The sequence below is a fragment of the Gekko japonicus genome, unplaced genomic scaffold (genome assembly GCF_001447785.1).
Source record: "Gekko japonicus isolate JY-2015 unplaced genomic scaffold, Gekko_japonicus_V1.1 scaffold6878, whole genome shotgun sequence".
Lineage (NCBI taxonomy): Eukaryota > Metazoa > Chordata > Lepidosauria > Squamata > Gekkonidae > Gekko > Gekko japonicus.
In genome coordinates this window covers 11,212-22,521 of record NW_015177240.1, presented here as the reverse complement: position 1 = coordinate 22,521, position 11,310 = coordinate 11,212, and the positions used below count along the sequence as shown (strand labels likewise).

The 11,310-nt window shown below is 47.3% G+C and overlaps 1 protein-coding gene across 1 annotated transcript; it reads right to left on the bottom strand.

Annotated features, from left to right (window-relative positions):
* Positions 1–10,117: 10,117 nt before the first annotated feature.
* Positions 10,118–11,017, bottom strand: LOC107124892 (mas-related G-protein coupled receptor member H-like). Its single transcript, XM_015428394.1, has one exon. The coding sequence runs from the start codon at positions 11,015–11,017 to the stop codon at positions 10,118–10,120; it is 900 nt and encodes a 299-aa protein (XP_015283880.1).
* Positions 11,018–11,310: the final 293 nt, after the last annotated feature.

The following is an 11,310-nucleotide window of genomic DNA, read 5'->3' as shown; positions in this document are numbered from 1 at the left end:
TTGGGCCACTGTGGTTTTATCTGGTGGCCACAACGACCAGTCCGCCCCTCAATCTCACAAAATGTCAGGTGGCAAAACTAAAATCCTAAGGCCTGTCAAGGTATCAGGCGCTGGCGGTGATGGAAAGTGCCGTCAACTCTCAGCTGACTCATGGCAACGTCGTAGGGTTTTCAAAGCAAGGGGCATTCAGAAGTGGTTGGCCCTTGCCTGCCTCGGTGTAGAGACCCTGGACTTCCTTGGTGGCAATGCTCCCTCTAAGCGGTGAAAACTGGTGAGCAAGAATTCTACTTTGTGGGCTCCTGGCATTAAAGTTGTGAGGGAGCGATCTGGCTCACTCAGGAGCCCTCCTTCTTGAGCCAAGACAAAAATGTGTGCGCCGGAGGCTAAAAAACCCTGTGAGATAGCTCACACTAACTCAGCTTAGAGGGAACACTGCTTGGTGGTCTCCCATCCAAGTACTAACCAGGGCCAACCCTGCTCAGCTTCTGAGATCTGACCAAAATTGGGCTAGTCTGGGTTATCCAGGTCAGGGCAAACATTTACCTGCCAGAAAATACCGGTGGAGCATGCCGACCTGGTTTCTTAAAAGAAAGTTGGAAGTGCCCATTGACTAAGATGGTGATGGTGATTTTCAGATGGAAGATGGAGGAGGAGGAGGAGGAAAATTGGTTTTATACCCTGCCCTTCACTACCCGAAGGAGTCTTGGAGCGGCTTATAATCTCCTTCCTCTCCCTACAACAGACACCCTGTGAGGTAGGTGGGGCTGAGAGAGCTCTGAGAGAACTGCTCTTGAGAGAACAGCTCTGAGAGAGCTGTGACTGACTCAAGGTCACCCAGCTGGCTGCATGTGATTGAGTGGGGAATCAAACACGGCTCTCCCAGATTAGAGTCTACCACTCTTAACTACTACACCAAACTAGCTTTCCACTATGAGCCTTTCAACCTTTCAGCTGCCAGGGCCTTCTAATGTTTGGCCCTTACAATTTCCCTGTCAGCTGAAAAGAGCTGTTCCCCTCCTAGGCTTACCAAGTGCCGGCAGGGGATCCGCATGTCTTTACAGGATCCCTGCCGCGGGGATGGCGATACGCGTTGCACCCGCAATCGCCAGGATGTGACGTTACGCGTCGCTCTGGCAACGAGACTCCAAACAGCCCCGTTGCCAGAGTGACGCATAGCGTCACATCCTGGCGACGGCGGTGCAACGTGTATCGCAATCCCCGCGGCAGGGATCCTGTAAAGACATGTGGATCCCCCGCCGGCACTTGGTAAGCCTATCCCCTCCCCAAAACACGCCCCCACAAAAAATAAATGGCTATAACAAAGGAATGAATGCAAAAGATCATCCTTAATAAGCATTCATACACAGAGAAAGGCTGTGCCACAATGGTCCAGCATTTGCTTGGCATCATGGGGGGAGCTCTGCAACTTACCTGGCTGCTTCTTGCTCTGACTGAGGGCTGCTGGGAGCAGGGGGCGGGGCTTGTTGCATGTGCCCGCCCCCTGGGCTCTTTACTGCCGGAGCTCCGCTCCTGTGCGCTCCTGCAGGAAATGACCCCTGCTTGGCATGAGAAAGGTCGCAGGTTCAATCCTTGGCATCTCCAATTAAAAGGGTTTTGTAGGAGGTGATGTGAAACACTCTGACCTGAGAACCTGGAGAGCTAGTACCAGAGAAAGTAGACAGTGTTGACCTTGATGGACTAAGGGTCTGATTTAGGGTTGCCAATTCTGGCTTGAGAAATTCCTGGAGATTTGGGGTAGTGCCTGAAGAGAGACCAGAGTCTGGTGAAGCGAGGGAACTCAGAATTCCTGGAGATTTGGGGTAGTGCCTGGAGAGAGACCAGAGTCTGGTGAAACGAGGAAACTCAGGGGGGGATGTGAAGCCATGCAGTCTACCCTCTGAGACTATTATTTCCTTTAGATGAATTGGTCTCTCTAGCCACAGGATAAAATTGAATTCTGGATGCTGGTAAACTAATCTGACTCAGTATAGGGGCAGCTTCATATGTTCAACCAAACATGGCGGTTTCAAAAGAAGAGACCATAAAAATAATTGGATGATTGTGGTGTTAGCACCCCGGGGGATGGAATTCCTTAAAGCCATCAGCCTTCTCATAACACGTATCAGTCTCTGTTCTGATAGCTGATGTTACCATGACAAGATGGGGGCATCATGAAGCGAATCAAGAAAAAAAAAAAGATTGGGTAATAAATTAGCTAATTTGTATTCAGTTAAGAGTCTAGTTGGTATAGAGCCAATTTGGTGTAGTGATTAAGTGCGCGGATTCTAATCCGGGAGAACCGGGTTTGATTCCCCACTCCGCCACAGCAGTTTCTGTCAGAGCTCTCCCAGTCCCACCTACCTCACAGGATGTCTGTTGTGGGGAGGGGAAGGGAAAGGAGTTTGTAAGCTGCTTTGAGACTCCTTTTGGTAGTGAAGGGTGGGGGGAAATCCAATCTCCTCCTCCTCCTCCTCTTCTTCTTCTCCTTTCAACATTGTAAGAACTTTTCTTGTTAGCTAACCCACAGCAGAAACTTCTATGAGATCTATGTATGATAAAACCTGTTCAAGAGAGATTTATCTTTAGTAGTATCAATCAGTCTATCAATCAATCTTTTGATTGAGAGCCAGTTTGGTGTAGTGGTTAAGTGCGCGGACTCTAATCTGGAAGAACCGGGTTTGATTCCCCACTCCTCCACTTGCACCTGCTGATGTGACCTTGGGTCAGTCACAAGCTCTGGCACAGCAGTCCTTGAAAAAGAGCAGTTTCTGTCAAGAGTTCTCTCCGCCCCACCCACCTCACAGGGTGTCTGTTGTGGGGAGGGAAAGGGAAAGGAGTTTGTAAGCCGCTCTGAGACTCCAAGTGAAGGGCGGGGTATAAATCCAATCTCTTCTTCTCTTCTTCTCATTTTCTTCTTATAGTACAATGAAATAAGATGACTTAAAGTATTTGATCTTTACCAGCAGAACCAAGAGACAACATTCTGTAAGTCGATCACTTTTATTGGAATGAGACATAACTCTTTTTGTTAGGCAACAATTCAAAAGGTAAACATAAATCCTAATTGATCCGTTTAAAACACATGCAATACAAAATCAAGTCTCCTAACATTTCTCAAACTTAGCAAAATGCATAAGGTTTTAGGGCAAACCAGGCTTTAGCTGAAAGCGATGAAAGTTTGGAAGCCCCACTCACAGAGAAAGAAACGTCTCACTTAACTCTTCTTCTTGACTAAGCCACCACAAAAACCTGATTTTCCTATAACCTGACACTCTCGATAGGAAAAAAAGACAGTTAAAACCTGAGATAAATTGGATCCCTAAATGATTATGAAATAATCCCCAGCTCGATTAGAGCTCAGTTGCCCTTTAGAGACCGAAAAGTGTCGAAGCTCCCTTTGGACTAGATGACCCTGGAGGTCCCTTCCAACTCTACGATTCTATGACTCTTGAAAGCTTATGCTCGAGGGTCACCAGCCTCCAGGTGGTGGGAATCCAACAACAACGTTTGTGGGTTTTTTTTTTTCATTTTTAAAATGTTTATTAAGAGGAAGTATAACATATCAAGAAATATAATAACTGCAAAACAGTATACAACTGTCCTGAAAATCCAAAATTACAAACCAACCAGTTAGTCATCAATACAAGATTTTTACAACATACATCAACAGTCATAACAAACTAAGTTAGTACTAAATCTGATCACCTATACATAGATGCTATGTGAGCTATGATTCCCATAGAATTGAGTCAAGTTTAAAAGATAACATCTCCAGAAGTCTGCTGCTCTGATTCACAAGAGGAGTCTCGACATTAAGGTGGAGTTCTGGTTAAACTCAAAAGTGTGGCCATGTGTGATAACTCGTCCTAGAAGGAAGCACATTATTTTCAGCCATTATTTTAGCTTTCTTGACATGCTGGTATTGTATGTATGGATTTTTGTTTGTTTGAGAAGTATGCCGCCTTGTCTTCCACCACCTGCTGTTTAAAATTATATAAGAGATATTGGACGAACTTAGTGCCACCTGTGATCTTTTAACACATGCACTGCTGACCATTTGCTTGGAGAATAGTGGGGACCCTCATCATAACCTGTTAGAAGCATTTTGCTTCTTTTCAACAGACCTTTATGATCAGGCAGAAAATGCTAAAAGAAACACAGTCATTCTCAGTACTTCTATTTTTAACTATTTCAGAAACAGTTCTAAGAAATGCCATCAGTGGAAAGCGAAAAAGCTAGTGGCCGTTGGCTAACTAACTAAACGAAACTTCACAAATACGGAACATAAACTTAATGTAACCAATGGGTGAAAATCATGGCTCATTTCCTAACTCATTACTCATCTCTTAACTATGGTGTAGAAAATTCAGAAACCACGAGATGAGAATCAGGTCCACGTTTGATTATAAAAAGGAAGATCTGCTAAATGCCTGCAGACTAGGGTTGCCAGCTATGGGTTGGGAAATTCCTAGCAATTTTGGGGGTAGAGTCTGGGGAGGACAGGATCTGGAGGAAGGAGGGATCTCAGCTTGGTATAATGCCATGGAGTCCACCCTTCAGAGCAGTCATTTTCTGAAGGGGAACTGATCTCTGTAGTCTGTAGACCAATTGTAATTCTGGGGGAGCTCCAGGCCCCACCTTGAGACTGGCAACCCCATTGCTGGCCTATCTTGACACTAGATCTTCGGCTATTTTACTTTGTCTTATCTCACTGGTGCAAATCCCCCTCATTAATGACAAAGAGTTACAATAGACAAAGTTTGAGTCCAGTAGTACTTTAAGGACCAACAAAGATTAATTCTGGGTATAAGCTTTTGTGTGCTTATCCACGAAACCTTGTGCCCAGAATTAAACTTTGTTGGTCTTAAAGGTGCCATTAGACTCAAACTTTGTTCTGTTGTTTCAGACCAACATGGTTACCCCTCCTGAAAGAGTTACAATGAGTGAGGCTCATTTCTCTTCAGAGGTGCCCTTTGCAGAGATCCCTTGACTTTGCTTTTCCTTCCTTCCTTCCTTGAGCCTGGCAGCCGCAAGAAGAATGGAATCCAACAACAACATTTGTGACAAAAATAACGAAGAGTCAATAAAGATATGTTGCAAAATAATTTACTATAGCAGGAGGGCCTGGCATGATCTTGTCCATGGGGTCGCGAAGAGTCAGACTCGACTGTGCGACTGAACAACAACAAAAAGAAAATTCTCTTCTATTATCGCTCACACGCTAACGAATGCTGCACAATGTAAACAGTTTGTTTCACAATATTTGCTTTATCTGAGCGTGTCACAATCCCAGTTCTTATCAATTACTACTCATCACCTCTTGAAGGAAACATTCCATGTTGACTCTCTAACAACAGAACCTTGCTTTACATGACATAATTGATTACATTGCGCAGCATTCGTTAGCGTGTGAGCGAGAATAGAAGAGAATTTTCTACAGAGTTACTACAGTAAATGATTTTGCAACATCTCTTTATTGACTCTTCATTATTTTTTGTCACTGATGTTCTTGGATTTCCACTTCCTCCCGTGATCTCTCATTTTTAGCCTCCAGGTGGTGGCTGGAGACCTTTTGGGATTGCAACTAATCTCCAGGTGACAGAGATCGGTTCCCCTGTAGAAAGCGGCCACTTTGGAAGGTGGGCTCTGTCATTGAAGTCCTCTCCAAAGCCCACCCTCCGCAGGCTCCATCCCCCAATCTCTCCAGGTACTTCCCAACCCGGATCTGGCAACCGTATTATGCACCGGAAATCTTAAGAACATAAGAGAACATAAGAGATGCCAATGTTGGATCAGGCCAAAGGCCCATCCAGTCCAACACTCTGTATCACACAGTGGCCAGAAATACCAGTGCCATCAGGAGGTCCACCAGTGGGGCCAGGACATTAGAAGCCCTCCCACTGTTGACCCCCCCCCAAGCACCAAGATGACATCGCATCACTTGCCCCAGAGTCCCTATCTATACCTTGTGGCTAATAGCCACTGATGGACCTCTGCTCCATATGCTTATCTTCTTGGTCTCTAAGGTGCTATGGGATCCTAATCTACTTGTTTCTCTGCAGACCCAACACGGCTACCCTCTGAGATAATCCAACGGTGCATTTCAGAATACATCTCGATAATGCTGATTAATTTCCCAAGCAAGACTGAAAGGCTAAAACTTGATACCCTTTTGAGACTCAAAAGCAATACATCGACTTTTTAATTGACTGTCGGGAATAAAAGCAGTCCTGTACCGTCATCCCGACCAGCTGGCGAACACTACAGAGGCCATAAGAGTGACATGAGAGCAGACACGATCGACATGAATATCTATGATTTAAATCAAAGGTGTGTGACAACCCTCTTTTCAGTTCCTTTGCAAGAGGACAGATCTACAATACAGCTGTCTGGCTGAACAGAAAATGTATTTATTTCTCCCCTTGCATTTTGCAGTCTGATGTTACCAGTGGGAAGATATCAGATGAAGCGGCTGCACATGTATTTGCTGATAACGAATCATGCGACTGCCACTAACGGACGGGATCCGTAATTTCTCACTCTCTTGTCTCCCCCCAGCCCACCCAGAATTCTTTCCTTAATCATGGATCTGGCTTTATAGGCCTGTGTTGATTTTGTAACTTTTCTTCCTCCTGCAGGGGAGATTCCCTAGTTGGCAAAGGTGGCCTGAGGTTCCCATCTGCATTCCCATTCATGGACTCTCGTGCTCCATCTGGAAAAGGGGTGTGTACAACGGAGAAATGGAGCAGGTCACAACCCGAAGGTACTCAGGAGCAGGTCAGAACCCGAAGGTACTCAAGAGGAGGTCACAACCTGAAGGTACTCAGGAGCCAAAGTCTTCTTGGTTGGAAAAAATCCCCAGGCTGGAGTAGTGGCCGAGAGTACCTTTGATGAACTGAATTTGGTTCAGCGAGTCTTTCCTTTTCTTGGACCCAGCTGACCCAACCACACGAACCCATGCTTTTCATAACTTCCTCCTGGATTCCTGCAACATGTTCTGTATCAAAGCCCTTCCCCTGCTAGAACTCAACATATCTAAAGGCAGGGCTATTTTTGGGCAGGAACGCACAGGAACGGAGTTCCGGCTGGCTCCTGAGTTGGCCACGCCCAGCAGGAACTCATTAAGGACGTCCTTCTTCACCCAAAGAGTGATTAACACTTGGAATTCACTGCCACAGGAAGTGGTGGGTGCTACAAGCATGGATGGCTTCAAAAGGGAATTAGATAAGCATATGGAGCAGAGGTCCATCAGTGGCTATTAGCCACAAGGTATAGCTAGGGGCTCTGGGGCAAGTGATGCTCTGTCTTCTTGGTGCTTGGGGGGGGGTCAACAGTGGGAGGGCTTCTAATGTCCTGGCCCCACTGCTGGACCTCCTGATGGCACTGGTATTTCTGGCCACTGTGTGACACAGAGTGTTGGACTGGATGGGCCTTTGGCCTGATCCAACATTGGCGTCTCTTATGTTCTTATGTTCTTATGTCACAGCTGACGTATGGCAACCCGCCGTGGGGTTTTCAAGGCAAAGAGACATTCAGAGGTGGTTGGCCACTGCTTGCCTCTGCAGAGCAACCCTGTCCCCCCCCACCCTGAGGTCTCCCATCCAAATACTGGCCAGAGCTGACCCTGCTTCGCTTCCAAGAACTGAAGAAATTGGGCTAGCCTCTACCCATGTCCCCAGGGACCGACTGTGGTCCTCAGGCAGCCTAGCTGTTGCCCCACAGAGGGTAGCATGCCTCTTTATCTCTTCCATTCCTTGGAACGACATGTTTTCTTGGGGAGCTGCGGTGGCTCAAGTGGATAAGACGCTAAACTGCAGGCTGTGGAAGGTCGGTAGTTCAGCAGTTCGAGACCCGAGTGTGCCGCATGACGGAGTGAGCTCCCGTCTCTAGTTCCAGCTCCTGCCAACCTAGCAGTTCGGAAGCAAGAAATTGCAAGTAGATAAATAGGTACCACTTCGGTGGGAAGGGAACAGCATTCCGTGCACCTTGGCGTTTAGTCATGCCGGCCACATGACCACGGAAACGTCTTCGGACAGCGCTGGGTCTTCGGCTTTGAAACAGAGATGAGCACCGCAACCCTAGAGTCAGACTCGACTGGCTTTCAAGCAAGGGAACCTTTACCTTTACCTTTACATGTTTTCAAATGAAGGAGTGATAAACGCTGTTCGGGAACTCGTATCACGAGGACTCCTCGGTTTGCTTTGCACCCTTTACCGCTCCGTCAGGACGTCTCAAAGAGTAAACATTCCAGGAGCTCGGCCAAAAGAACGTCAAGAATAACTACATCAGGGTTTCGTATCGTTTTGTGTGGTCGTACTCATATTATCATTTACTGGCTTTGCTTATGTTCATGGAATGCACTTCATATATAATGAATGAATGCCAGTTAACGCAGGGAATTTGTTAGAAGGAAATTTGGTATAATAACACAACGAAGCGTTTTAAAGATATAGAATAGTAATTTTCTCTGGTGAGCCCTGTGTTTCTTATTGTAATCACACCAAAGCCGGTCTAGTTTTTGAAACCTCCCGGTGGTAGCTGGAATGCTCTCAGAATTACAGCTGAACAGCAGACTTCAGAGATCAGTTCCCCTGGAGGAAACGGCCGCTTTGGAGGGTGGACTCACATCCCCAGTGAGCTCTTTCCCCCAAACCCCTCCCTTCCCAAGGCACTATCCCAGATCTCCAAGAATCTTCCAGGCTGAAGTTGGCAACCCTACCATCTCCAGATGTGTTTAATAAGCCATTTTATTTACTAGGGCTTCTGATGGAACATAGGCTGCAGGCATTTTAGGGGGGTTATTCGGGGTCGCATTATATTATGTTTCCCATTTGAATGTGCAACCCATTTTGAGCCACAGGGGCATAAATCTGAGTCCAGTGCAATGCGCCCTCTAAGCTGTAGAGTCTTGTGACCCAAAATCCTACTTTTGTGAGCTACTGCCATTACAGTTGTGAGCAGGGGTCATTTCCTTCAGGAGTGCACAGGAGCGGAGCTTCGGCAGTAAAGAGCCCAGGGGGCGGGCACATGCAACAAGCCCCACCCACTGCTCCCAGCAGCCTTCAGTCAGAGCAAGAGGCAGCCAGGTAAGCTGCAGAGGTCCCCCCGGCCCCCCAGTCCAAAACAGTCCAGTGGCACCTTTAAGACCAAGTTTTATTCAGGTACAAGCTCTCCCTCCTCTGCGAGGACAGATCTGCATGTTCCCCCCCCCCACACCAATAGCTAACAGTCCAGTGGTGCCTGAGTGGTGGGTGTTGCCTTCTGCCACACTTCCAGTGATGTCAGGGGGTGTGGCATATGCAAATAAGTTACGCTAACGAGTTATGCTAATGAGCTCCTGCACCTCTTTTTCTACGAAATGACCCCTGGTTGTGAGCGAGCAATTTGGCTACTGTGTATATTAGTTTGCTCTGGAGCCATCCTTCCTGAGCGAAGACAAAAATGTGTGAGCTGGATGCTAAAAACTGTGAGCTAGCTCACAAACGTAGCTCAGCTTAGAGGGAACACTGGTCCAAGGTAAGCTTTTGTGTGAAAAAAAAGCTTCTTCTGAAGAACTGTGCTTGCAGATGAAAGCTTGTAGCCAGAATTCAACTCTGTTGGTCTTAAAGGAGCCCCTGGACTCAAACTTTCTTCTGCCACTTCAGACCAACAGGGCTACCTGCCTGAATCTATTTTACTTAATACAGGGGTCATTTCATAGAAAAAGAGGTGCATGAGCTCATTAGCATGACTCATTAGCATAACGTATTTGCATATGCCACACCCCCTGACATCACCGGAAGTGTGTCAGAAGGCAACACCCACCGCTCAGGCTCCACTGGACTGTTTTGGATTGCTAGCTATTGGGGGGGGGGAGGAATGTGCAGATCTGTCCTCGCAGAGGAGGGAGAGCTTGTACCTGAATAAGACTTGGTCTTAAAGGTGCCACTGGGCTGTTTTGGACCGGGGCCCCCGGGGGAGCTCTGCAACTTACCTGGCTGCTTCTTGCTCTGACTGAGGGCTGCTGGGAGAAGGTGGTGGGGCTTATTGCATGTGCCCACCCCCTGGGCTCTTTACTGCCGGAGCTCCGCTCCTGTGCGCTCCTGCAGGAAATGACCCCTGACTTAATACATAGATCTCAGACCAGGGACCCTGTTGTCCTTGAATCTGTGTCCTCCTTGAAAACCCTTTGGAGCACAGCCTTCAAGGACTCCTTACACCAATTATTCCCATCTCTCCCGATGTAGTAGTAAATGAGGGGGTTAATGCTGCTGTTGAAAGAGGCAGAGAGGACAGATATTTCTAAAGCCGCCCGCGAGTAATGTTTACTGTAGATTAAGATGATGTGGACAGCACTCAGTGGGATGGCAAAGATTATGAAGCACAGGAGCGTGACCAAGATAGCCGAGTAGACCCTAGGCAGCGGATGTCCCTGTGAGTAACAGTAGATCTTCGTGAACAGTGTCAGAGTGGAAGCCACCATGAGGGGCGTGAAAATCAGCACGTTCACGCCGCAGATCACGCTGACTGCCATTTTGTATGTCTCAAAGGACACAACGGTGCAAAACAATAACAACCCTCCGGAAAGAAGGCCCGCGAAGGCCCAGAGGAGGAACGAGACGGAAGTGGAAGCGTAACCTGTTCGGTGGCGCTGATACCAGATCGGAGACAGGACTGAGAGGCACCGCTCCATGCTGATGGCTGTGAGGAGATACAAGCTGGCGCTATGCGTGAAGAAAAAGAGCGAATACAGGATGGAGAGGGTAAGCGTTTGTGGTTTATGGAAGGGGAGGCTGGTCTCTCGAATCAACAAAGCCACAAGGGTGCCAAAGTCCGCGATGGCCAAGTTCAAGATGTAAATCACGAAATATCTCCTCTGAGTGCACAAGCGGAGGATCCAGATGACCTTTCCGTTCCCCACCAGTCCACAAAGGCAGATGAAGGCAGTTAATGTATGGATGATCCATTCATACACTTCGCCAGAAAACTCTTCTCTTCCAGTCGTGGACCCTCCAGAGGTTGTGTTCAACGTGGTCATGACAGTGCCACTATTTTTCTCTCCCAGAGAGTGCCTGTCGATTCCCAGTTCTGTCTCGAGAAGAACAACAAAAGGGAAAAAAGGAAAAGGAATGAGATGCTCAGGCAAAACTGTGCTTGGAAAGTGACTGACGGTTTCAGGCTGATATTCCTGCTCCCCCAGAATTACAGCTCATCTCCAGACTACAGAGATCAGGTTAAAGCGCTTGGGACTCTTTAGCTTGGAGAAACAACAGCTGAGGGGTGACATGATCGGGGTTTATAAGGTTACGCATGGTATAGAGCAGGTAGGGA

Coding starts and splice junctions, on each gene's coding strand:
- LOC107124892 (XM_015428394.1), bottom strand. CDS start 11,017: ATGACCACGTTGAACACAACCTCTGGAGGGTCCACGACTGGAAGAGAA.